We start from the raw sequence: 26,679 nt of genomic DNA on the forward strand, positions 1-26,679 counted from the left end.
AGTCGGTGCCCTTCAAAGATGTATACCACCAGTCACGCTATATACAGTTTCTCACATTAGATGCTCCGTTATCTATCAGACTCGATCATCGAATTGTCTTTCACCGGTAGAATGCACATCCGGGAGGGTTCATACTTGAGCATCTACGTCTTACAGTATCTTCCAATACAACGCAGAGGTTGTAAAAGCACTTTACTACATCTAACAGTACAAAAACGGCCCTGAAGGCGCTTTAGAATTCCAGTTGATACGCCAAATTCGATGAGGGTTCTGTATCTTGGGTGAGTTGATCATTATTATCAATCACCTCAGCAAGGAATTAAAAGGGAACCGTTTATATTTAGAAGTGGTAGGTCAAATTTCGTTTTAACAAATTTGGGGACGCCTTTGCACAATTGTGATTCTCCCTATCTCCCTTCTTTTTGCCCCTTCACTGTCATCGGTAATAAGATTGGTATTAAACAGTTAAGCTAATATTGCATACGTTAGATTTCCGGTGTAACACTTTCTTGAGTTTGTTTAAACGTTTTATACTTGTTTAAGATAATCTGCTCTTGACCTTCGGCGCTAAGCAGAATCCGCAAAAAAACCACAGAGAAGTCAAATGGCTACTTCTACTGAATTTTTTCGAGATCAAACTAACCGCCGTATCGTCTATTAGGGCATGTTAGTAACATCGCTAAATAACGTAGCCTAATATTCGCCTTAGCCATTGGGTTTTCGGAGAGCGTTGTATTCTTTGAGTTGCAAACTGTTCTTGGAGCAATCTCGAAGTCGGCTAAGTTATGTTGTCACCAGATCCTCGACACCGATCGAATATGCAGGAATGGCCATTGATGCACCAAACTAGGCGATAGAGCCCAAGCCAAGCCCAAGCCAAGCCTTGCTGTACAATTTTCATACACCCAAGTCCGAGACCAATATGCATGCACGCAGTACTACGGCCACTTTTCAATCTTTTTGATATTGCATGCGTATGTACATATATTCCCATGCATTTGCCTCCTGCTATTGCCGGTGGGAACCCCTCCATCCTCTATGTTACACCGCCCGATTCCCGGAAAAACAATCCATGAATATGCAACTAAGTGAGCACTTAGCCATGGCTCAAATTTTCCTTCAAAAAAGAAAGATAGATTGCATTGGTGCATCCGTTCGGCCGTCGTATTAGGTACCACGAAATACGAAACTAAATATGTAGGCAGCTCCATTCGAAACCCGCATGCCGGCCGGTGGGCCCGAAACACTAGTCGGCCAAGCTGCAAGCGAAATGCGGGGAAGCCGAGCTCGACCTAAGTACAAGATCCCTGTTGCTACCCCAAACATGACGATGTCGTCCCTCGTAACACAAAAGAAACCGGATCAAAGGCCTTCCGATCATTTTTGGTCAGAATATGTGTACCACGTAGAGCACTATCTAGCCGTGGCTTAATACGCATCTAAGATCAGTCTCTTAGAGAGCTTAAGGAGGGGTTGATCATAGATATCGGCCCTCGGATGTGTGGGATCACAAGAAGACGATCAGTTACTTAGTACCACCAAAGTAATTGCCTTTGCTAGATGTACTATATATAAGACCCTATTCCTAGAGATCTTAACAGTCAGTGCAGTCTGAACCGAGACAACTGTCGTCCTCAATACTCGCTACTACAAAAACTTATCAAAAGATATACCACAATTTCAACTCATTTTATTGCTTCAGCTATGACAAAGACGAACAAGGCCGCTGTTTATGCCAACCCCGGCACGACCGAAATCAAAATTTTAGACTTAGAGATCCCTGAACCAGGGCCCGGCCAGGTCTTAGTCAAGCTGTAAGCTACTTGTACCACATGACAATTTCCATTGATAAATATTCTAATCCGAATGACAAAGATCGCACTCGGGAGGCATGATTACTCCCTCTTCCTTCTCGATGACACCGTGATTGACAAGATTCTTACTGCTCACCACAGTATGCCATAGTGACCTTGCTGTCTGTAAAAATGCATGGAGTTATCTGCCGTATCCGACACTGCCTAGTAAGTCCTTGCATATGGCTTCAAATCTATGACGTAAGCATTAACGCAAGAAAAATAGACCAAGTCGGCGGCCACGAAGGTATCGGTGAAGTCGTTTCAGCAGGGGCAGATGTTCCCAGCTCCATAATAGGCTCTCGAGTTGGAATCAAATGGCTCAACTCAGCTTGCACGGAATGTGGTGGGTTAGACTGCTTCTTTCCCATCTCAGTACTGTAGGCTTACATATTTGATTTCCTCAATAGAATTCTGCCTCTCCTCTCTCGATGCGTCCTGCCCTAAAGTCACAGTGAGCGGCTACTATACGCCAGGAACCTTTCAGCAGTATACACTTGCAGCTGCCAACTACGTAACTCCGATTCCCGCGAACCTCTCCTCAGCATCCGCCGCCCCGCTACTCTGTGGTGGTATGACTGTCTGGTCAGCCCTCAAAAAAGCATCCTTACAACCAAAGCAATGGGTCGCCATCCCAGGTGCAGGTGGTGGTCTCGGTCACCTCGCCGTACAGTTTGTGAAGAACAGCTACAAAGCGAACGTCATTGCCATTGACGCCGGTAGCAAGGAGTCGTTTTGTAAAGGTCTTGGGGCGGACGTGTTCCTCGACTTTAAAACTCACTCAGACGAAGAACTTGCTGAGGCCATAAAGAAAGCCTCCGGTGGAGCTGGAGCACATGTAGTCCTCGTCACTACAGGATCGCAGAAGAGCTATGATCAAGGAATCGCTCTTTTAAGGCCTGGTGGAAAGATGGTATGCGTTGGCATTCCGGACGGAGTGGATAGTCCTATCAGCGGGGCGACCGCAAGCCATATTGCTACATCTCAGAAGCAGATTATTGGGTCCGCAGTAGGAAGTCGAGAAGAAACATTGGAATGCCTGCAAGCAGCGGAGAGGGGAGAAGCAAAGGTTGAAGTCAGGATTGAAAAAATGGAAAAACTAGGCGAGGTAGGTAGCATTGAACTCCTCTGGGCGTAAGCTCTTTAGAATCGAAAAAATATGTACTGACAAATCAAGAAGATCTTCAAGGAGATGGAAGAAGGCAAGTTGCAAGGTAGAGTTGTTCTAGACTTATCATGAACAGAGCGCGATTCGTAAGAGCAACGTCATATACATCCTTCTCATTTCCACGGACTGTTTCTTCGAGATGTAACAAGATTTAAGCACGTTGATATATTTTTTTATTCGCAATCTTACATTCTTTGAGTGTTCCGACTTCCGAGATTTCCCTAATTATACCCGCTCTGCTAGACCATGCATTTAGCTCGTTAGCCATGTGTTGGAATCGCAAAGCGAAACTGCATCCCTTCCGGCTTCCGACTGCCATCGGTTTCACCCGAATATTATTAATGAAAGTAGGTAAAATCTATAGACGGGACGCCTAGGCCTATCGGTTGAGTAATCCGGCCTAGAGAACCACTGAGGCTTAAAAATCAACCAAACAACGACTGAGAAGCTCAGACCCTCGCAATTCTTTTTCGGTGCGCGGAGATGCGGGCATCAAAAGGGCATCCATACGAAGCAAACAACTATGACTAGACTAGACTTTTCGCTGTTGTAAACACACCAATACATACGCATGCACCACAACCTTTAAACCCGACCTCATGAAGCTACTCAAAATGTCCCCAACCTTGGCGCATATCCTCCTGATATCATTTGCTAGATCAAAAACTTAATTAGTTCGTACACCTAGAGGCATATGTAGAAACTTCGAGTCGCACTATACTGTACGCGAAAATTTATTCATGAAATCTAAAGTTCAATTAGATTGATCGATTCTAAACCCCACATAGTCGGTCTAGCAATAAGTGTTCCTGACTAGGGAATGGGCTCTCGCCTAAGTGTTGTAACCTTGATTACTTATCGTTTATACAATCATGTGGTATGAGGTTACAAGCTTTTTTAGATTAATTAAAACTCCTTGGGTTCTACAGAAGCCGATTGAAGTCGGTGTCAGATCCCATCCTTATTCTCTTATGCATTGGAACACCAGCAGTAAGCAACACACATCTGAAGGCTTCCTACGCCCTCTTTTTAGTGGATGGAATGTCGAAGGAAGCCGCATCCGCATCCGCATAACAGGCACTACCCAGTTACCCAGTGCACGGTTTTCGCTTTCGGTTCACTCCGGCAACCACCATATTGACCATTTAATTTTTCTCAACCTCCAAAAAAAAAACTCACACTCACCTTTACACGTGGAAAGGAAAAAATTGCGAGCCCCGTAAGCACTTGTCTACGAGTGTCTTAATCTTGGCTGGTTGTGCATAATACCTGTAAATTTACAGGGGTCTTGGAGCTCCAGACCCCTGAAGGTATTGTTGGAATTTGTAACACCAACAACTTCAACTCGGAATGCTACTACAGGCGCCGGTGCAAAGTAATATCGTGATCTATAGAATCAGGGATGATCTGAGAAGAGCGGAGTCATCGGTACGAAAAACTTTGTTCTTTCTTCGAAATCATTGAAGTATGGTTCTCCGTCTTGCTATATAGTACATGTACCAAAGCGCTATCAAAAGAAATCCTCAAGCACCAAATTGTATATAAACCTCTTAAATTCCATTATCCTCGAATCCAAATATCAGTTCAACAGCAATAACATTTACAGTTAAGCGGACAGTCCCACAATAAATCAACTAGCTTCCAACTATAATTACAATTTCTTTTCGAGATCAATCGGATAATATCCCACCTAAAGTGAGTAGGTCTATAGATATTTAAGTTATATGATGCTATACATAGATACTTTTTATAAATTTAGTCTAAAAAAATATCTAGATATCTAACAAAGCTACCCCGAAGCTTCAAAATGCATTTCCAGCTCCCATCCATTGCCCTCGTCGCCATCTTGGCTAACAGTGCATCCGCTGCCTGGTACGCCTTTTACCACGATACCGGTTACAACCTCGTTGTTAAGGACGGAAACCCGAATTGCAAAGGCACCTGTCTCCCATTCACCAGTGGCGCCGTTTCTGCCAAGCTTTATGGCAGCAGTGGAAAGTTCACTAGCTGCTCAGTTTATCAAAGCGGCGACTGTTCAGGCGGATATATTACTTTGTACTCGGACAATAATAAGAACGAGAAAGCTTATCAGTTGGGCGCTACCTACAACAGCGCTAGGTGCTATTACAACTGCTAGAGGGGCTTCAAATTGGCTATACTTCCAGCCTTGTGAAATCTAGGATGAGCAGGCTCTAAAGAAAATGTTGGAGAAATATCGAAATGTATACTAAGTTCCTAACATATAACTGCCTTGAGGTACTATAAATATTGTTGCCTTGTAATTTTAGAAGCTTAGGAAATAGGAGCTCCTTCTTGTCTTTCCTTTTACTCTAATAAAAATCTCTACTTTGTCATCTATGCAGAAATGTTTACAGAGGTAATATGGTAACCTTAACTCCAAGAGCCTGGGGCTTGCACAAGTGAGCTCTAGGAACTGTAGATTATATATATAAAACCATTAATACGAACCCTGCACCCGCCAATGCACCCACCAATCGTGCCTCTATTTGTGACGAGCTTTCGCTCGGTGTATCCTTCTCGCCAAGATCTGATTAGCGGCATTCTAAACTAATTGTAGCTGATAGCATATTAAGTAGTAACGGGATAGGGCTCACAGTCGCAGTTTCAGAGGCACCATTAGCTATCTCTGTTGTAGCACTAGCCCCACTATCCACACCCCCACCCGTAGTATCCATGGTGCTCGTAGTACTCGTAGTTCCCGTAGTGTCTGTATTAGCTCCGTCTTTCATAAACGCCCGGTATTCGGAAGCCGTGCTGGAATTGCAATGATACGATCTAATAGTCTGCTGTCGATCATCACCATCCCACGAAGCCTTCACCCATTGGTCATCTGGATCCGAGAAGACGATTTTGTAAACATTGCTAATGTCAGGTATGATGGTGCTGTGTATCGTTTCGTTGGTATGTTCGATATTTCCGTTCCCACAGGTATTATCGGTGTATATGGCGCATTGGTAAGGAATGCCATCAGCCCCACACATCTCAGCCGCACTGATAATGTCATCGTGCCATGAGCAAGTGGAGAAATCGGTAACCGTAGGAATTAGTTCGTTTAAAACGAGGGTGGTGTTTTGGAAAAATCGAAAGGCGGGGAGTTTACAAGTGACAGAGTCAAGGGAGTCCGTGAGAACAATGTTCGTTTCGTGGGGCCAAACTTGGGCCACAAATAGTAGTAGTATAAGCAGCGGCATTCCGGAGATATGTTTAAGAGAATTGTCGGGCCTAACAAGTCGCACTAATGTCCAAAGAAAATATCCACCGGTCTCGAATGATGCCTGTACTCGATTTTTGTTAATAGAGGGATATCGGAATCACCAATTCCACGTTTGACAGAAATTTCGTCAAGAACCGACACCCAAAACTCTAATAGATCTAGATTCATGATGCATCTCTTTGCCTTTTTATCCATAAGCGTAAGATCTTCCCAAGAAGCATTTAGGGTTTGCGAGATTTTGTGCTGAAAGCGAAATGTAACTTAACTTGCAGTACCATCAACATCACATTCCCATATCAGCTCACGCCCCTAATAAGTTAAAATCTTCGTATTTAGACAGGCTTGGGATTCGGGTTTTTGCCGTCAATATGAACCATTTGAAGCTAGTCCCACCGACGGCTGACGCAAGATACTACAAAGCCAGGACAACACCAGAGAAGTGTTGCCAATCTCATACACCGACCACGCCGACCGATGCTGCAAGTTTTTACTCCCAACGCTGTCCAGCCACATGTCGTTTCAGAGAATCCCCAGCTGCTAGCATGCTTGAAGATGGTATATTCGCCCACTCAGTAGGTCTAGGCCTTTTCTCTGAAATTAATGCGCTTCGCAACAGTCCAAATAATGTTTTCGGAAAGGTCACACAAGACCGAAGATCTGTGTAACTGCGTTGCAGTTGTTGGATATAAAAACCGAATTCGCCCGAAGAGCACTGGAGAACCCATGCTCGTAGTAAAATTGAAGACGTCCGGACTAGACTATAGCCGCAAAGATTCATATATAAAAAAGTATTTTCTCCTTTCTGTAGCATTTCTATACGAGATATACGACGAATAAGTAGCTTCTAAGTCTGTGTCATAAAGGGTTTGGTAGATTGGGCATTCGACATCCCTCCTATTATATACTTGTATGCAAGGCGTATACGGATACATGTGAAGATGTGCATGTTGCCATGCGCCGTGTGATCCCCCTTCTGTCGGCCTTTTTTCCAGCTTGAGCCGGGGGACCCAATTGCTGAAACTTTGCGCTGACTATCTTATCATGCCCTGAGCAACCAATTAAATTGCAAAGACAATCACCTTACCAAGCTGAAGGTATCGAGCCCCTGGAAGATAAGTTGCCCACCAAATATTTAGTGACCTATAGATTGATGAATGTTTAAATGGTGAATCGTTTTCGCAATTCAGTTTTTTCTCTCTGATTTCATATCTTTGCACCAGCCAAGCCAATGACTAGCCAGATGTGATATATTAGTGGGACCTTTGGCCGGCCCGACTGCGATCTTAGTGAGCTCCTTAATGCATGCATGTTATTCCCGCACACTAGAGTCGCTGGGTATTCCTCATCTATAGTTCTCTACAAAGCAGATGCCTCGTCCGCGGACCCGCGCTGACTGTAGCTGAATCGATACTGACCTGGTAGACGGTTCAAATATTTAATTAGACGTCATACCTCTAAAAGATATAATAGGGCCAAGGAACTGGACTTAGCCCATTATAAGGCGAATATACTAGCCCGTATTTGCAAACTTGGCTCGCTTCTTTTCTCGTAAGGCTTACTAGGTTTGTTCACTTCCGCCTGGCTCTTCTGACGCCAATAACAGCAACAAAATCAATTGGTCAATTGGTAGTGTGCTGGCCCATGGCATTTGGTCGGGCGTTATGTAAAATTAACTCCATCGCCCATCTTCACTAGCAATAAAGATAGAACCAATTGACGATTTGTATACTGACTAAATCATGGTTCAGACTCAAAAGCACTATGAATGCGTACACTTTGTAGAGGTTCCCATTAAAACGATTTTATCAGGAAATTTCGATGTCCAGAGCCACGAGTCGTGGGCAGGGACTAGACATACGAAAAATAGAAAGCTCCCTATCAAAATTGGGCACTAAAACCATAATCTGCATGTGAGGGGAAATTGAACACTCTTATAGGATGAACAACCCTTTGCCCGGTAGGCGGTCTCGTATACGGATACGGATATGCCATTGAGCCAATCTAATGAGAAGCTACGGATGACCAATCGAAGTTTGCCCGCTTACAATACAACGAAAGATAATAAATTGTGGACGAAAAAACTCGACCCAATCTACTAAAGACCTTGGAATGGGCAGCTTTGAATTAAACTAGTCAAATTAAAATGGCTCTAACCAGGTATATCCTTTGACGAAACAACTAGTAGTTCAACAGCCAAAGTATAAGGTTCTATTTTTCATTGGAGGGGAGGGGAGGGGAGGGGGTCAATACGAAACCGCAGGTGTCCGCATAACAAATGCAGCACGGCTCAATTGCGGCCTGTGAGTGGCAGTGGTGGACCCCGACTGCTACTCATATGATCATAGCCCCCTGCAGTTGCCAGGTAATTTAGGATATCCTCCTGCATTAGTTTAATTCCAAGTACATACTCCAATCGGGGTACATGGCGTCCTTCCCGACCTTTTTCTAATCTTTTGTAACAAATCAGAAGCGTACTGCACTCCAAGCTTAAAGTTATATGCACGAATACATATAAGTGCGTTTATATCGAGCACTAGCACTGGTGGCATTGACTATATATGCATAGAATGTGTTAGGACAGGCTAGGGTACCCGAGTGGGACAAGTACAGATCGATCGCTAGGGAATTTCGTAATTTTAAATTTCGCGGATCTAAATCGAGGAGCCACAAATCAGGCCATGGATTTGAATACTAGGCGCCAGTGGTGGTAATATTAGGTATATCCCATCAGGAGTCTAGATTCTAACGGGCGGCCTACGCAGGTCTCTCAAAGATTAGTGGAACTTGCCTTTGGCAGCTTTTAGCGTATGGATCCATTCCTTGAAGTGTATATACCGCTTTTATGTCAACGCTGAAACTATTTGTAAAGCCTGCCGAATAGATCTACTTGATACAGCGAATAATTTCCAGGTGTGTCCCTTCAGATATTTTCCTTTAGTCTTAATGGAGAATGAGTATCCAGAAAAGGTAGGTGAATCTATGTGTATGACCTGAGGTAAGACTCTTGTTACTGACTTTAGGGTGTCCTTTATTAATATAAACAAATCCATATGAACGAACTTAAGATCTTGATGGGTGTTAAAAAACAATTGGAAAAAGGAATGGAACGCTAGGAGGCCCCAGAACGGGACCAACCAAGAATGCTGCGGTGCACTCTTTTAACCTGGAGGATCTCAATGTGTTTTCAATCGAACTGCTAGATCGTTTCACAAAGACCCCCACTGTTTGATTGGATGAAAACAATTTCCAATAGTACATCTTAACTACCCCACCTTAAACGTAAGTACTCAGTAAAATGGCTGATTTAGTAGCCTAGATTTTGATAATGGGGTGAAGTTCAAGGGGCAACCGGCTGATCGACCGGAGATTCGATTATTACTAGAGTGACACACTGTTTGGCATCAAGTTTAGGTCGAGATACGTCCTGCTGTCTTCGATTCCTACACAGACACACTAGTCTGGGATGCTCACCTCTGCCTTGGCACTAGTCACACAGGGAGTTTTGGCTTCTAATCAGGGCCCTTGGGCTAGCTTGAAGTCACTGGTCTATACTAGAGAGCTACCTCCGCTTGTAATCATTATGCGCGGAGAGACAACGACCAAATCGTTGGAATATTGGTGCGTCCAATCATTTGTCAACTGCTGATCCTCCATAACTAAAATCGATCTTTCGGTTCTGTCGTAATGGGTACAGGCTAGGTTCATACCTCCTCCCTAATTATCAATACAACAACTAGGGAGGCAAATTATAATCTCAGATTTCCGAGACAATATGACAGGTTAACGTTCGTAGTACGCATATATTATTTTCCTGATTCCTACTTTATAGGCCAAGGTTGAGGGATATAAAGCTTTCAATGATATCACGCCATTTATGCATGGGCCTAATCTACATAACTCATCCGAATGAAGCCACTCCAAAGTCCGGCCTCTGGTTGGTGTAAATCAGCGAAACCGGCAATATACCCGACATTATTTAACACAATCTAGCATCTTTGATGCCTTAAGATTGGTTATGAAGGTATGGATCCTGTATAGGCCTATACTAGGCGGGATAGCTGATGTCTGATGGGGCGTACATATGTACATGCGCATCCATGTACATGTAATCTCGCGGCGTCGAGATTAGCACGGTGCCAGGCGAACCGCCTACGTGCACCAAGTCGAACACGCCGGTGGATCGATGCCGCCAACCTAATTTACGGCTTCCTAGACCCGGTAATCCAGGGGCGAGGCCCAACTCCAGAATAATAGCCCACAATTAAGGATCCTAACTAGGATCCTCAAAGCCCAGCTTGTCCTATCCACCAACATGATTGGCCAGAAGATCAATGTGTGACTTGCCAAATTAGGACTGTTGCTTTTTTTGCGTTGCTCCAACATCAATCCGGTGGGACAACACAAAGTTCAACTCCACATAAAAGTCCAAGCTTAATGCATGATGTACCTACTGACCTGTTATCCACTTTCTTTAGGCCTGGCCCCACCACAGTATGCAGCTGGTTAACTGTAAGGCACATAATGTACGACTATAGGGCAGCCTGGCATTGAACTCAGGGATCGCATTGCGGGTTGATTGACTATTGGATGACCTTGGTCGTGGATGATCTCCCGCACAACAAGAGTAGTAATTTTCGCCGAAAACTCGCCTGATTCCCAATATTCTGCAGAAATGATTAGATAAGAGAGATCCGAACCGCGACAGCTTGCATACCACATATGTAAAGAGCTTCAAACATACTATTTTCGAGTGTTTCCGCCTTGGAAGGCATTTTGCATTTTTATGCATGCATGCATGCGCCTCACCGTGGCGGCAGATGTGGCACCCAATCTGATGTGCCACATATTAGCCTCACAAGAGCCGCTAGTGTGGCTCGGTAGTACGGCCAATAAGACCATACCCGGTCGCCGTTTGAGTTGCCTCAAACACCCGCCGGAACAATCTTCCGCAGCTGAAATCTGAGCCATATGACATCAAACATACATATTAGATATCCCTAACATGATAGCGATATTATCTCATTTCAGTTACAAAAAACACCAAGCTCAGCATTCTGTATAACAAGCAGCTGCGGTTTCTATTCTAGTTTCGAAGCTCGCGTTCGGAAGTTCCTCCGTCCTACATACTGCAAGCCCCGACACGAGTCAAAGCCATTCCAGCCTAAATTATCAGGCCATATGTACTGCCTATAGCGTCCTAGTAGACGTTAGGAAACAGACTGGAAAGGTCAATCAGATCCAAGGTTTAGCGTCGAACTAGCACAATCAATAGCGTGATCAACAATGCCGACATTACTGGCGCAGGATAAATTCACTGGGTGAGCTGAGTATTTGAACTCCTTAGCTGAGCTGCTGCAGAAATGCAGCGCTTGCTGCTTGCTCGTCCCACCCTTGCTGTTGACACCAGCACTAAAACTCGGTAAATTTCCCAGAACAGGGAACGCAAGTCCGAAACCAACCGAACATTGCAGGACTGATTGGTGATCCAGGGCTCTGATTGACTAAAAGCGGATTATTAGTGCGCCAACTATGCAAAGAACAAGTCTTATCGGTTAGTCTTTCCTGCCATGAAAGCGTGTTCGGTTGATTTTTACGGTCTGCGGCATTTCTACCAAGAGGCTTGGACCAAAATTCTGGTTTGACCCATCCGATAAGGCCAGTCTGGTGGTGACTAAAGCCTGAATGACAAACCAACCCAGTAGGTATTGGTATATGGTTCGGATCTGCATACCACAAGAAATGAAAGGTCCCCAGTCATCGAGGTTGGAGATTGTCGTCGACGATCTGGCAAATTGAAGCTGAGACTTTTTGACCTAACGTAATGTTTGAAACCTTTCCCGATACCCTTCCATATGTCTAGGGCTGAGCGTTGCAGGGACAGCCTTGCTCGTGCACGAAATTGTCGAGGAGTGTTCGTGGGGTCGGATCAAGACCAAATCGAGCCAAGGCCCGGATGCACTGGTATCTGCACAACAAGGTAGCTCAGCCTACCACCAGGTCAGAAAACCCCCTCTACACCGATACTCTGAACCTGAAGCCTAGGATTATTAGGAAGTTACTTATGACGCGCACAGAGCTAGTAGCATGCCCGGTTCCAGAAAATTTTTCTAACCCACGTTATTGGGACTTATCACATTCTGCAAGGCTATAAGACATGCGTCGCAATCGGGGAATTTACGAGTATTGAACCCTTGGTCTTTTACACCGGGCTCATTCATGGTGCGACCTGAATTGTGGCTCTAAAATGCGGGAGAGATTCGGGTAGTGTCGAGGCTACTTTTCAGAACTTTAGGTTGTGACTTGCTGTAGTTCGCCTTATGCTAGTCAAACAGGTTGACAAGCGAGCCAGTCACCTTCAAAGTATGCAGGAACCACGACCCCGTTCAACGTTGGGCGCTATACGCCAGCTTGACAGCTTCGACGGAAGCTAAATCCCAGAAATGCGGGCCGGATAGGTCCTGTGTGCGAACCATGAGGCGAAAAATAATCTTTATAAGTATCCATCCCGCTATCTCGGTTTCAATTAATTTCAACATCATCACAACCATCTTCAACAAGCGAGCCTTCTAATTCAATAAGATATCCCGATACGCGAGCATAACTCCAGTATTAAGCCACCACCATCCACACCAAAGCCGCATTTAAATAGCTCAGTTATATACCGAGTTTTCGATACCAGACCTTCACAGACCTTCAGTTTCTACATTTCATCTTCCAAATATTCTATATGTCTTCATACTCTCAAGCGTCTGGATCCAGGCCCGATATGCGTGGAAGACGGGATACCCTCATTTGTAACAATTGTAGGAGAGATAAGCAGAAGGTAACTTGGCACATTAAAAAAAGTCGAAAGTTAATTCTGAATGGAGGTTAATATGTTATGAATTTAGTGTCTGAGACAACCTGACGATATCGATGGGAGCATGGTTTGCATCCGATGCGAGAAATACAACTACAGCCACTGCTCTACAGACCCCTCGGTTCAACCAATGGAGCGTAAAAAAAGAGTTCTCAACGATTTGAAGTGTGATAAATGTCGTCGGGACCACAAGACTGTAAGCTTTGGGGAATCTTAGCACTGTTGGTATCTCGAGGCTGATCAAAATAACGAATAGTGTACATTCTCTTACGGTCCCTGGCCTAACCCATGCGACCGATGCGCCCGAACAGCTGGAAGCCAGTGCTCAGCTCCAACAAGACCCTCCCGCGTCCGTAACAGCAGAGGAGCCTCGACACACGACAGCGGAAGCGATTGCCATTCTTCGATTGCTGATTGCGGCGAATATGCGGAATATACGGCTGAGTACGAATACACTACCGGCTACGAAGAAGACGTCTATGACTGGGGAGCTGAATCAAACGCCCAATGGCAAGATCACTACTCACATCCAATGTACCACATGAACTACACCTCCCCCTTTTCACCCGATTCCGGAAGTTCAGATTATTCTGACAGCCCTTTGTTCATGCGCCATTAGACGGGATTTTCCCGCCACCGAGAGCCCTCAATAGCTGGGTACCCACACATATTTTTTGTTAAAACCTCATTTTTCCTTGGGTCTCCTGCACCATACATTGGCTCGGAGTTTGTGATTTGGATATGGATAGAAAGCGGTTGGTTGGACTGCGGATTTGCTGGAATATTTTACAAGGGATAATACCGACTGGGACGGAAAAGGATTTGCATCTTGCATTTTTAATCTTCTAGCTTTGATTCTTTGACTAGCGAGTCTAGCGTTTTCTGTTTTGTGTTCTTTTCCTTTGTCAGCGTCTTTTCTTCTCAATGTATTATTTGGCCTCGTTTTATAATTTCTGGGCGTCGAATCATTTCCACAGGTGGCCAATGTGGCACCACCCATGTAGACGGACCATGGGTGAAAGGTACATCTTTCTTCGTGCAGGGCATTGCTATTCTTTTGTATTATTTAGTTCTCTCTGGTTGAGCATTTCCATTTGTTGTTCCCGCTCCTAAAGTTTGCCACTTCCTGGCCTTGCTACACTAGTTCATATGCATTCCAGATCCTTAACCTACACTAGAATGTCCGCTGCGAGACAGCTTTTAAGCTCCCATGTCGTAAATATTAGGATATATTTCTGGTCCGAAGCGATACCAACACAGGAGTTTCGAGGGTAGCTTGTACAGGACCAAGCATGTCTCCGAAACACGCCCCTTGTTTTCTAAAATTTTAAGGGTTTGTTCCGAGTGCGATCCAGAGATTGTTGGCGACACTCGGGCCACGTTTTACCGACACACACCGTGGCATTGTGGGGCCTTCTACAGGATTACCAAGCTTTCCAGCGTTATATGCTATTAAGTCGATGAACCAATCATCTAATCGAGCTGAGATACTCACGAGGTAGCGTGGCTAGCCTCCGCAAGCACGCATTCTTTCCAGCTTCAGAGGTACCCATAGGTATCCACTGTTGTATTTGCCAATAAGGAACGGCACCATGCGTCCCCCCCTGCACGGTTCCTCGTTTAATGAGCCCAACTTACCGGTTATCGAGGGATCTTGCAGCTAGCCAAGGAAATTACCTTATTCGGCTCCCGTAATCGGATGTGAGCGCAGAACTGATTTCCAATTTATCGTATTATTTATTATATATATAGTTTACTTATGGTTAGCATAACCTATCGAAAGGAAGCAGGCACGCAGATATAGATATATCAGAGTTCTAATATCACAACTAATTTTCCATGCCGACTGAAAGACCCCGGCGAAAGTTGTCCTCGCCATTGATTCGTAGATCGAGCGTCGCCGAAAATACCTTCGATATCGGGGTTCATTTGACCCGGAAAACTTCTGTTCAGCTCAATTAATTCAAAGTCGTGGTATTGTGTTGCCAACCACTTCTCGTATGCATGATCATGTGGAATTTTCAGCCTCTTCGCTCTTGTATCCAGAATGGGTATTGTCGGCTTGGGTGGCTGATTGTGTAGCGAATGCTCAGAAGCTAGAGAAATCACCGAGCTTTTGATGGGCGCTTGCAGCCATAGCTCTAAGGATAGGTTATTGATTTTACGCAATCGTGCGCGTTCAATGCAACGTGTGGAACCTGAGTATGAGCCGCCGCCATCAGGGCTGGAGCTCGAGCTCGAGCTCGTGTTCTCATGGTCCATGCGGTGATAATCTAGTCGAATGGTGGATCAGTGGGCACGATCCACCTGGGTTCTGGAAAAAGATTCTCTAAGCCACGAAGGCTAGCCTCTAAGAATGGATTATTTTCGCAGCTTCTGAAGCCCAACCCTCAGTACCAGACATGAGAATGGTGGGGATTTTTAGGCATTCCAAGTAGAAGAAGGGATGGTATATGTTGCCAAGCGTAAAGCCTCCAAAAAAAGTGGGATTTCGCAAAGATGATTGGTGGCGCGCTTCGGAATAGACCCACCCTGCTAGTACAACGCCATTCAGCTCGAAACCGACTATCTTTCCCTGAAGAAGAGCAAAACTGCCCCCGGAATAGACTTTTCGTGAGGGATTATGACGCCAGAGGGGAAGTCCCGTCTTAGCCGGTAGTCCTGTCCCGTGTACGTGACTCTCTGTATCGTCTTGCAGGTTGCGACCGTTCCAAGCTGGAGACAATCCGCTGCAGCATGCAGCCCAGCTATAGCCGGGAAATGCAGCTGTGAGTTTTCGAAATTCTCCATTAAGAAATGACACAAAAACGGGTATTTGTTGGGCTAAAAATTAAGGTAAATGACATCAATTAAGGTATTACTTTCAAGATTTCGGGTCAAGTGTGGTTTGTCCCAACAAGCATTAACTAAGCACAATAGTCCTGCATATCCTAGTTAACCAATGACTGTTTTGCTGAAATCGGAACAGACGCGACAGAATGCAAGGTGAATATGCACCGTATCCTCGACGGGCATGCCGAAAACTCACTTCGCGATGTCGAATATTATATTCGGCAACTTTGCGCGAGGTTAGAGCCCCACAATGCAAACGGTCGTCAATACTGCTGCCACGACCCTTAAGGCTCCCCGAGGGGCTGAGAGCTACCTTATTACTTCTACTATCATGCCTATTATTTGAATTAGTCTACTCTATTTTCGACCGTAAACTGCATTCGTGCATTCGTGCAACAATACTTTTTGAAAGGTTACTAGCTGATCCGCTCCCGAGCTTGATTCAAGCCATGATCGCGCGACGAATAAAGCAATTATTCCGCTGTCTGGGAAGGGCTACACTTCTTCCGGCTTTAATTCCCGGCCATAGTTTCCTCTCCGAGAATTCTTTCGCTTCGCTAGTCTTTCAGGCTATGCACGACTCCATATATTGATTAATTTACAAGTTTTAATTCGGTTGCATTTGGGCACGTATCGAGGCTATGGTGACTGAAATCCTGCTTGTAGAAACCCCCTTAGTAAGAATGCAATGGAACAGCCCCAATGTTTTGATTTCACCACAATATCGAACCTTCTTGAAGTTGACTCTCGGAATATGATCTAGAATTAGCTGAGTACCCACTCGTGTGCCCCACCTGATATGATTTCACTACGGGCTCGCTTCCAAGTTACATTAGTTACCCATATGACCATTTCTATCAGCTCTTTATGCGGGCTTTGGTTGTTAGAACGCATCAATCTGAGCTCGTTTGGAGTCACCCTCGGTGCGACACGGCTATGATTCGGTAATACCCTGTCAATTAGTCCCGGGTATATCTTTCCTATTCTCGGTAGTGAAGCATCTCGCATCGGTACCAGGCAGTCCTGTTGTGATTTAATGAAGTCTAGACTTGAAGTTTCATTATTTGTAATGTCCGGACGGTTACACCAGGTCCAATAACTGAACAAGAACACTGGTTGAAGTTACACTCCAGAGACAGGCATTGCACATCCGTTTTCAGCTGACCATTCATATCCCAGCTGCCAGTAAGTACAAGCATACATATAACCCACATTAGATGTGTAATCTTGGTCTCGAGCACATAGGATATGATGCAGGTTATGGGTCAAAGATCTGGTGATAATGACTTGGTTCGCTTATTCTCTTGAGCTCATAGACTAATATACCTCATGCGCATATGCGCTTCGGAATTCTTTCGAAGTGTTCATGCAACCGAAGCGAAGGCTCCTATGTTCGGCTGTATGTACAATTCTAGATGTGCAGACGAACTTGTAGGCTGAATTGAAATTCAATTGGATCACATCACATCGGATTATATTGAACTACTGAATATCGCCATTGCTTTGTTGGCGATGCATGATTCAACGGCGAATAGTAGATGGCTGTTATACTACTGACCCTTGTCCCCGTTGTGCGGCTTTTAGTCAAGAATAATTTAAGCCTTAAACGTAGATGATCGACTATGCAGGAACGTATACAGGAACAGACGGCAAGTTTAAGCACCTAAGACCAATCATCTAAGGTTCTGTAAGTCTCCGTTGACTTCTTGAAACAAGTCAAGACCTTGCAGGAAATCTTTTCCAGCAGCCGACATATGAAAGTAAAGCCTCAAATGATAGACAGGATCAAACGTCAAGCTAATTCGGGAGGCGCTGGCGGTATACACATGTACATGACCCCACCGGTTCCGGTTTGCGATGCGGCATACATGGTCAAGGTTCTAGGATCTTGTTAGAGACTTGGGCTAAGGCTGATACCAGTCAAAGATAAATGGACGCCACACAGCATCGAAGCACTAGTCACCCTAGCGCTCCATGTGCATGTGTGGCTGAAAAGTTTTCCATGAATAAATTTGATATTGAGGTCGAAAGTTTGTTATTACTCATGTATAAAAGAAACCAATTGGTGAATCGATGTGGGAAACTTTTGACGAACCAGACTTATTGGAATCCAGCGAGGAAACAAGTAAGTGCGGCACCCTCAACCCGCAAATCTGTGTGACATCCAACCCATGGCCGGCCGTTGACTGGTAATTGCTGCATGCGGCTGTGATTGACTAGCTTCAAGCCACTTGTGGCATAGTGGCTGCCCTACGGCCCCTGATAAGGCGGCGCGGTACAAGTTTCGTTATGTAAGTGGTCAGCCTCACCCATGTCAAACTTCCTTGCAGGGAAACCTACCATATTTTTCCGAATATTGCGCCAGTTTAGCATCAAGTTTCCCATGTTTCGACTGCGGACTCCGCTTTACACGGCTCACATTTTTGAGCTTTCGCGATCGCATTATGGCTCTTTCCTTTTTCAGTGTCGGAAGTGTGGAGCTTTGAGCTAGCTCGATCATACCAGAAAGCGCCACCCTGTTGGAGGGCATTTAGGACCGACCAACTTTCAACCGACCATTGGTTTTCGCTTACAGGAGAAGCTAGCATGAGGTGGTCAACCTCCTCTGTGAAGGGGATCCGGGACCCACAACATGATGAAAGTTCCTGGTGTACCTGATGTGCTGGGTTACTCATCCGGCTAGTGCAGCTCCCCGCTCAGCTTGTGGTGGCAGACGTAGATGTTTCCTGAACAAACCGAATACCTGTTTGGCGGGGACTGTTCCCGCACTATGTCACGAAGGGTACCAGCCCGTCCACTCCAAACCTTTTTCGTAGCTTCGGAAAGCTGGCAGCCGCATTCCTAATCAGCGTAAATCGCTTGATTAGTCTATCCTCACAATGTCTGAATGCTGCGGGCTCAATCCTCGCTCATATAGACCTCAATTCCGCAGCGCGCTAAGTTCCGTATATAAGGGACGATTTAGCATCACGATAAAATGGAGATATCAGCAAGAACCAAGAAGAACAACAAAGAACAATTACCTCTTAAGCTCTAAGGCCTACACTTCATATTCACATTCTCTCCCCTCCAATCTTCGTTCATCTTTTATTTCCAAAGTCATCTCGAGATTCGCCCCTCAAGGTTATTATAATGCCTCCAAGAAACAACACAACGTGTTGGCGCTGCCGTCACGACCGCCAAGGCGTGAGTTTTCCCAATGCAATGAAATTACTCGTATATGGGTTTTGCTATATATAACTATCTCATCTTCAACTATGAAAATCTAACCAAAGGCCGAAAATTATAGTGCGTTCGTGATCTTTATGATCCCGTTGCGGCTGCCACCTGTGAACGTTGCAAGAGGTACAAATACACTTGCACGCTCGCCGAGCCCACCGAAGGGGAGAGGCAGGGTAGAATTTTAGACTTCTACAAATGTTCTTATTGCCGTGATGCCCGCCAAAAGGTACACTCCATCAAAGACGCTGGTTATTTAACATGAGAAGAGAGAATTCTAACCCATTCATGCAGTGTGTCTTACAAACTGAAATTGACCCGGTGCGCTGTGCGCGATGTGTGAGGAAGGACTTACCATGCTCTGCCCGGACGAGTAAAAAGCACTTGCCAAGGCAAAAGAAAGGCTCCGGCAGTGGAGGAGGATCTTCGGGTGGATCGCAAGGCGACGATTTCACTGAAGGGGATTCGAACTCTCCAGATTATGATCCCTTTGACGAAGAAGAGGCTGGATACCAGGAGGGATACAACTATCAAGCCGGTCCTTCTGTTCATCAACATTTTGAGGGTTATTGTGAGGGGTACAGTCAACACAACCAATATCCAGATGCAGGCTATGTACAGGAAAGCTACCACCAAGCGTCATACAGCCAACCAAATGGTCATCCCTATGGCCAACCCCAGTACGGCTATAACGGCTACTAGAAACTAGACCGGCATGGCTACTTGGTTCGTTCGAGTGCGGATTTTACGAATTTAACGGCCGTCAAACACAAAAGCCAAGTTTTAGCGTCTATATATACCAGCCTTTCAACATTAGCGGTCCTGCATTGCAGCGTCTTGAAGTTTCAAATTATATTCATGGTCTTTTATCTATTCTAAATTTCCCCCAATCTCTTTTTTTTTAAAATCCGGTTTTTCTTTTAGTTCATTGTTTTGCTAGCGGTTTTATTGTTTTATTGGATATTTTTCTATTTCTTACGTTGGCCTCAGGAAGGCTCTTGTATTCTAAAACACCTTTACAAAGTTCCTTTGACGTTGAAATTAGCTTATATACAAAATTTGTTTTATTTATTGCAATACCAAATCCACTTGACTATATATCTAATACTCAAAGGTCATATGATCGTATAGTTCAGAATTGATCTCGAAATAACCTCATTTGTAGTGGTACCTAAAACACAAATACCAACGCAAAAAATACAACAACCACTGGCAGCGAGGATCTCATATCGCGTTGTCACGCATCATGTCATATTCTATTTAGTCAAAAATCTATATGATATGGTCATTCAAAAACCCCACTTGCTTACGAGGATACTTATGGAATTTTCATGACGCAGGATATCGTGTGGGTCTCAAATGAAACTCCGGCTCCCTCGAATCTGATTATAACGTTATTGAGTTGTTTTCAAGATTTTTCCATTTTGGTAACAAGAATGAACTAGGGTTTCTTAAGTTGACAAGTTTAATTTTCTTCAACGCCTGTAGAAGATACTTTCCCCGATTTAGAGAGGAGCGAGATTAATTTTGAAATTTCTATGTCTAGACGTCTACATCCAAGGGATTTAAGATCCTTTCACAAAGCAGGCTCGCCTTCGCTGTTGTGAATCTTTATAGCGGCTCAGGCCAAGTTTCATGACAAGTAACGGCCTGGGATGCCCTGGTCAACCGAAAGCGATCAAGTCTCCCAATTGGCTGCAGCCCGAGGCTAACCAGGATGCGGATCATCATGACTTTGCGACCATAACGTTAGAAAACTCCTGAAATTTTATAGTAGCAGCTTCAAAAGGAGGATGCTTCCCTTCAACATCTGTCAAAAAATTAACACACTTTTTTGCAGTTGTCTTTCAAACCACGGTGCACGCAAGAATACTTTTATTCTAGAATTATATAGAGTATCGCGACAAAGGACATGGCCGGCAGAACAACAACCAGTAGCTCGAGACCAACCCCCACCACATCATACCCTCTCACAACACAATTTATCCCACCGAAAACCTGTTCAACCCAGTATTGGTATGGAGTTTTTGGGACTTTTACACCAGACGCAGTACAGGCAAATGGCCCACCACCGGGCGTTACTTCTGCCTTAAAGGAATGTTGGCCCGAAAATTATAGTATCGTTCATGTGGGAGGAAGGGGAACACAAACATTCTATAGTCCTGGGATATGCCCCTTAAGCTATACAACGGGTTCACTGATGTATGTCAGTCGGACCATGTATGCATATTGTTGCATGGAGGGTTACACACTCCTTCCAGAAGAAGGATCCTTAAACTTTATACCTAAGACATTAGCCCAATCTCTGTTCACCGACAACGACTACACCAAGGCAATGTGCTACCAACCTCTTCCAACTGGGATCGTTGTTGAGTTTCGAGAGCTGAACGGTGAGGTACATACCACCGACCTACGAAAGGGTCATTCGGCTGTACATTTCCCCATTAGAGTCAAATATCAAGCATCGGACTTTTCCCAGTTCCCTCTCGACGCTCAGCCAGTTGCAACAGATTTACCAGAAGAGTTCCTGGGCGATCTCGAACCGTATATCCGTAGTGGTTTGGTCACTATTGCCACAGAGACGGGCCCTAGGCAAACTAGCTCTGGTGCTGGTACTAGCTCGAGGACGGGAACCGACGCAATGCCATCCGAAACTGGTGGAGGTGAGACTCCTGATGAAGGACGTACCGGAACTATTGCCATTGCAGTCGGTGTCACTGTTAGCGTGGTGATAGTCCTTGCGGTGGCAGGGTACTTTCTATTCTCCTGGAAGCGGAAAAGGAGTAGACAGCAGAATGGAGGCTTTGGGGATCTGTCCGGCCCTTACAAGCAACACCAAAACAATGATAGCCATATTGGTGGGATACAAGATCTTCCGGACAATACTGGGGGGATTGCGCTTGCTGAAGCTGGTGCAGGTGGGTGGTCAAAGGGGCGCCAGTAGTACACATGTCCTCCAAGGTAGCTCAGGGAGACTCCAAAGTTCTGAGGACCACTTTCCGCCGGCGCTAAGGAGAACTGGAGTGTCAAGAACGTTAACGAAGCATAATGGGATGAAAAGTTATTACTATGGCATAATCTGTGAGATTATATAATGTTTATGTTAGCATCCGGGCTGATGTTTATTTGTTCGTGTTGGGTTTGTTGCACTTGAAATAGTACTGCTTTCTAGCTTTGGTTGGCATGCACATGGCGAAATGTATTTAGGTAGTGTTAATTTTATTCTCACAGCTGTACAAAGTTTGAAATGAAGCTTGAAATCGAAGAGAAATGAAATTGGTCTAGACCCATCCCCTCCTCTCCATTTTGCGGACTGGTCAGCGGTCTGTTCAGCCCGCGTTGGATCTAGCGTCGGCTGCGTTGAGTATATACTAATCCGTTGTTCCATTGACGCTGGATATTCCGTGGGTCCCCAAGTTCTTGGGAACAAGGGGGCGGATGACAGGAACCCAAAGGAGATCATACAATCTACACAGAAACTGACATTAGCATAAATCTCTCCCACTTTTCGATCTTCGGAAGAGAAGAAAGAAAGAAAGAAAGAAAGAAAGAAAGAAAGAAAGAAAGAAAGAAAGAAAGAAAGAAAGAAAGAAAGAAAGAAAGAAAAACGAAGAACCGAGTGACCACGTTTGACGTGAACTCGAAATAGTGCCCCGTAGGAGCTCCCGACACCCGCTTGCTGGTGTAGTTTTAAATCGGATCGAATCCTAGTTGTTGCCAACGAAACCTTCTTTCGGTTCGTTAGGCACAAACATCTTCGGTCTATAGGAAGCTCGGCGGTTGAAGGCCTGGCGAAAGGACTATAGCCGTTGAATCTTGAACAGATTCGCTAGTTTTGTGTTGCAGACGTTGGATTATTAAGCTGTGCTGGCTTAAGTCCGATCACCGAGTCTCGAGACTGAAGCCAAAGCTAGGTACTTACCCTGGGCCACCATCTCCAGCTCGACTCCCAGGTTCAAAACTACCTAAAGTCTGACCGCTTTGACAGCAAGGAGACCAATGTCCCCAAAGTGGGCCAGCAGCCCATGCAGTCCATCCAATCCAAACCTCCTTGTCCTCGAGATAATTGATATAGTCTTTAAGAGCCTGGGCGCACTGTTATAGATATCTATCAGTATAAGGAAAAGGTCTTCGGGTACGGTTAAGTGGAAGATTTCCCAATCATTAAGCACTTACGCCTGGATTAACACCGCCGCCGAACTCGGTGATCATAGCTTTCATTCCGTGTTGCTTAAGCCAGTTAGTAACACCATCGAGGCGGGTGACGGGCTGGGTACAATTGGCTCCGCTTCCGCTATAGTTGTCGTCAAGATACTCATGGATTTCGATAGCAGTGTTATTGAGTGGATCTCTCATCAAATGAAGGTAATCAGATGACGGTTCATTGCCGTTTCCAGTGGTGAAGGCGTGGCCACCAGACCAAGCGTTAGCAGGAGCCAAAATCATCTGCTTGGCACCAGTAGAACGGATGCCATCGATGGCAGCTTGGTTATTCTTGAGGACCAATGAAGTGGGCATGTCATGGGGCTCGTTCATAATACCAAAGATGACACGGGTATTGTGGCGAAAGCGCTTCGCGAGTTCGGTGAAGAAGATCTTGAAGTCTTGAGTAGTGGCGGAGTTTGGGTCACTGGCATCGCCAATTATGCTGCCTGAGTAAGGTTGCGCAAAGGGGTCATTGTAACGCATATAGTTATGGGGATCAAGGATAACATATCGTCTCTTCCGAACCGTGACATATTGAACAGCGTCGTAAAAGAGGTCGAAGTACTGAATTTAAAAGAAGGCGTGTCAGTATGTAGCCGCAATCATTTCTAGACTGTCATGGAGAATAAATATATATTTACCGTCTCATTGAAGACTTCTCCGAGGCCAATTGAAGGTGGGCACATACGCTCTAATAGAAAAGCGATACGAAAGAGATTGATCTTGTCATCTTTTATCATGACATCTATGGCGGTCTTGTTGATGAAAGCGTAGTCGGATCCAAATCTCCCAGGCAGGCCTTATATGACACAAAAATCAGCTATCAGATAGGTGTCTATCTTTAGGCTTTGTGGAACAATCGAAACGAAACACGAGAACGATACTGGTTTCGAGGCAAAGAACAATAACGCTAGGAGCCTAGGGATACATACCACGGCCAACGCCATTATCCGTCCAGACACCAAACTCGCCACCACTCTCAGCAACACCAGCGTAGAAAACCTTTGCGAGGGTGGGAGTAGCTAATGCCGCCAGGGAAATCAACGAGAACTTCATCTTTCAAACACAATCTAAAATGTTTTAAGTTTTAGGGGGACGCCTTGAGGATACTAAATGACTTGAAGTTTCACCAGCAAAGACCTGTATTTATAGTCATTTATTCTAATCATCTAGGCTGCGCGGATGGATGTCTTCCCGCCAAATGTTGTGAAATTCTCTATAGTGTGTACGTGTATAGACTGATAATACTGTTTAGATTTACTAGGTTGAAGCAAGATGAATGAAAGCCTCAGGCTGCAGCATTGCGTCGTAATGTCTCACGTACGGAAGCGCTTAAGCGGAGATGCGCGATTTTTATCCGTGCTTAAAGTGCGTAGACTGCCTACAATTTAATATGCTGTTTGAGGTTCTTGATACGAGAATATTAATATGGTGTATCAAATCCTTCGGTTTTAGTTCGCTGGCTAGCATACCATGGCATGCATATTCGAAATCTCGCTTTCGGCCGTCAACGCGTGGTTTTCTATACGCCCTTGGTATTTTCAGCAGGGGCGGGCACCCCTAAACAGTATAGTATTACTCAGGCTCTGATAAGCTGCAATACCAACCATAGAAATGGGTGGTCGGTCCGATAGAAATCCCGGATTCTCACTGTAACATCAGGAAGTTAATATCAGTTCCCCAGGATCGAGAGTGCCAAGTGTCTGTTTCCGCGGTTAAAGGAACAACCCTAGTTTTAAACTTAAGCGAATGGGAGTCGGGGAGCAAGTACTGGGCTGGAGCTTATTTTGTCTACCAAGTCTAAGCTGGAAACTCGTAAGGGCATTCCGAAGGCTATAAACGATGTTTCAGTTCTAGTAGAGACCTGCTTTTCTCTCATTTCGAAATTTCTAGGGATAACTCCCCCAGATTCACAACCCTCATAGCGTATATATGTATATCAAGACCTACTAGCTAGGTTAATATCATGATAGGTTTTTGAACTTTCCAGGTTTCTCCTGGCCGGGATGCCTACTTGTCAGACTGCCACTTTCAAACTTCGGTGGCACTGGTGCCGTGATGCAGGTACATGAACATGCGTACATACACGGCGATGCAACATAGAACTACCCTGGCCATGGCTGAATTCATATGCAACCCACGTCAAAGACGAGGCTCCCTTTGTAACTACTCTCAACCAACGAACCACACCACCAAATTATCCGCACTTCTTAATTTTAACGTCTCCCTCTGCCTTTTTTCTCTCTATTTCAGCTTTCAAAATCGAATCATCTAGTGTATTCATGAAGTTATTGATGATTCGAACTCTCTCGTTCGACTTGATTTTACTAGTTTACAACCCCAAAAAGTATTTTGTGTTGTCTTCTTTTGCCCAAAAGTGTCATTTGATTCCAAATGGACACCGTAGATGATTGATAGGAGCGTCTAAAGAATCTTGGGGGATTGCTCGTCACCATGTGGTCGGGATAGCTTGTGATGGAATCACTAGAGACTAACGTTAAGACAGGGGCCGGGTGACGGTGATGTAACTACGTTGGTGTTTAGCTTCATATACCCAACTCATTCACGTTTACATCTGCCGGGCCTTGAGATGAACTTCTGCTAGGACTGCTGCTACTTTATAAATATAATTGCATTGACTTGGTGCTTGTCCGTTTGATCTTTTCTAGAACTGGTAAATAAGCTAGCTTATTACTAATATAATCGGTCCTCCTGTGTGCGGTGTGCCTGTTTGCTATGTCTGATCATGTCGGAGTGTTTTTGATAACCTCATTCTTAATTTTTGTCTATAGATTATCGCTAGTCTAGGTGTTAGACAGGTGCTAAAAACACCAAAACGGACTTTGCTCGTCCATAAATTCAATCATGGTTATGTGCTAGAAACTTTCAAAGTGTTGAACAGTTATATAAATCCCTAGATCTAGCTTTTGCTCGCTCATATATAACCGCCAGGTGGTTAATGTTATATCACAAGTTTTTGGCCGCAGGTTTCGACCATATTATCATCGCGTATCGGCAAAATATATCTGCGCGTTTACGTGGTTAAAACTATAATAGATGCTAATGTTGTAATGTGTATATAAAAGGCATCAAATTGTTAAATTTACAAGTTCATATTTCGAAGGATATAACCTATTTTATAGCCGTTTACCGTTATATCCTCTCGAGTTCTCGGAAATGGTCCGAAAATAATGTCAACGATCACGGTTCTTCGGCACCTACACCTTCGCTGACAACCCTGCTTTTTGAGCGACATATACACCTCAATCTTTAGCCTAAACGGGGAACTTCTTGAGTATCCCGTCGA

The 26,679-nt window shown here is 44.8% G+C and overlaps 7 protein-coding genes across 7 annotated transcripts; 5 read left to right on the top strand and 2 right to left on the bottom strand.

The window, feature by feature from the left end:
- Positions 1–1,704: 1,704 nt before the first annotated feature.
- On the top strand, positions 1,705–3,093 carry AOL_s00110g284 (uncharacterized protein; the record flags this gene model as incomplete). The annotated part of the gene is made up of 5 exons (XM_011126974.1): positions 1,705–1,814; positions 1,966–2,021; positions 2,080–2,199; positions 2,264–2,961; positions 3,034–3,093. The coding sequence occupies 5 exons, from the start codon at positions 1,705–1,707 to the stop codon at positions 3,091–3,093; spliced, it is 1,044 nt and encodes a 347-aa protein (XP_011125276.1).
- A 1,735-nt stretch (positions 3,094–4,828) lies between these two features.
- AOL_s00110g285 (uncharacterized protein) lies at positions 4,829–5,158 on the top strand (the record flags this gene model as incomplete). The annotated part of the gene is made up of 1 exon (XM_011126975.1): positions 4,829–5,158. One exon carries the CDS (start codon positions 4,829–4,831, stop codon positions 5,156–5,158), a length of 330 nt encoding a protein of 109 aa, XP_011125277.1.
- A 415-nt stretch (positions 5,159–5,573) lies between these two features.
- On the bottom strand, positions 5,574–6,233 carry AOL_s00110g286 (uncharacterized protein; the record flags this gene model as incomplete). Its single annotated transcript, XM_011126976.1, has 1 exon — positions 5,574–6,233. The coding sequence occupies one exon, from the start codon at positions 6,231–6,233 to the stop codon at positions 5,574–5,576; it is 660 nt and encodes a 219-aa protein (XP_011125278.1).
- A 6,750-nt stretch (positions 6,234–12,983) lies between these two features.
- On the top strand, positions 12,984–13,734 carry AOL_s00110g287 (uncharacterized protein; the record flags this gene model as incomplete). The annotated part of the gene is made up of 3 exons (XM_011126977.1): positions 12,984–13,079; positions 13,147–13,311; positions 13,372–13,734. 3 exons carry the CDS (start codon positions 12,984–12,986, stop codon positions 13,732–13,734), a joined length of 624 nt encoding a protein of 207 aa, XP_011125279.1.
- Positions 13,735–19,151: 5,417 nt separating this feature from the next.
- Positions 19,152–19,868, top strand: AOL_s00110g288 (uncharacterized protein; the record flags this gene model as incomplete). The annotated part of the gene is made up of 3 exons (XM_011126978.1): positions 19,152–19,163; positions 19,237–19,395; positions 19,461–19,868. The coding sequence occupies 3 exons, from the start codon at positions 19,152–19,154 to the stop codon at positions 19,866–19,868; spliced, it is 579 nt and encodes a 192-aa protein (XP_011125280.1).
- A 1,210-nt stretch (positions 19,869–21,078) lies between these two features.
- Positions 21,079–22,110, top strand: AOL_s00110g289 (uncharacterized protein; the record flags this gene model as incomplete). Its single annotated transcript, XM_011126979.1, has 1 exon — positions 21,079–22,110. The coding sequence occupies one exon, from the start codon at positions 21,079–21,081 to the stop codon at positions 22,108–22,110; it is 1,032 nt and encodes a 343-aa protein (XP_011125281.1).
- Positions 22,111–23,084: 974 nt separating this feature from the next.
- On the bottom strand, positions 23,085–24,428 carry AOL_s00110g290 (uncharacterized protein; the record flags this gene model as incomplete). The annotated part of the gene is made up of 4 exons (XM_011126980.1): positions 23,085–23,261; positions 23,343–23,936; positions 24,014–24,171; positions 24,305–24,428. The coding sequence occupies 4 exons, from the start codon at positions 24,426–24,428 to the stop codon at positions 23,085–23,087; spliced, it is 1,053 nt and encodes a 350-aa protein (XP_011125282.1).
- Positions 24,429–26,679: the final 2,251 nt, after the last annotated feature.

Source organism: Orbilia oligospora, assembly GCF_000225545.1.
Source record: "Orbilia oligospora ATCC 24927 unplaced genomic scaffold scaffold00110, whole genome shotgun sequence".
Classification (NCBI taxonomy): Eukaryota; Fungi; Ascomycota; class Orbiliomycetes; order Orbiliales; family Orbiliaceae; genus Orbilia; species Orbilia oligospora.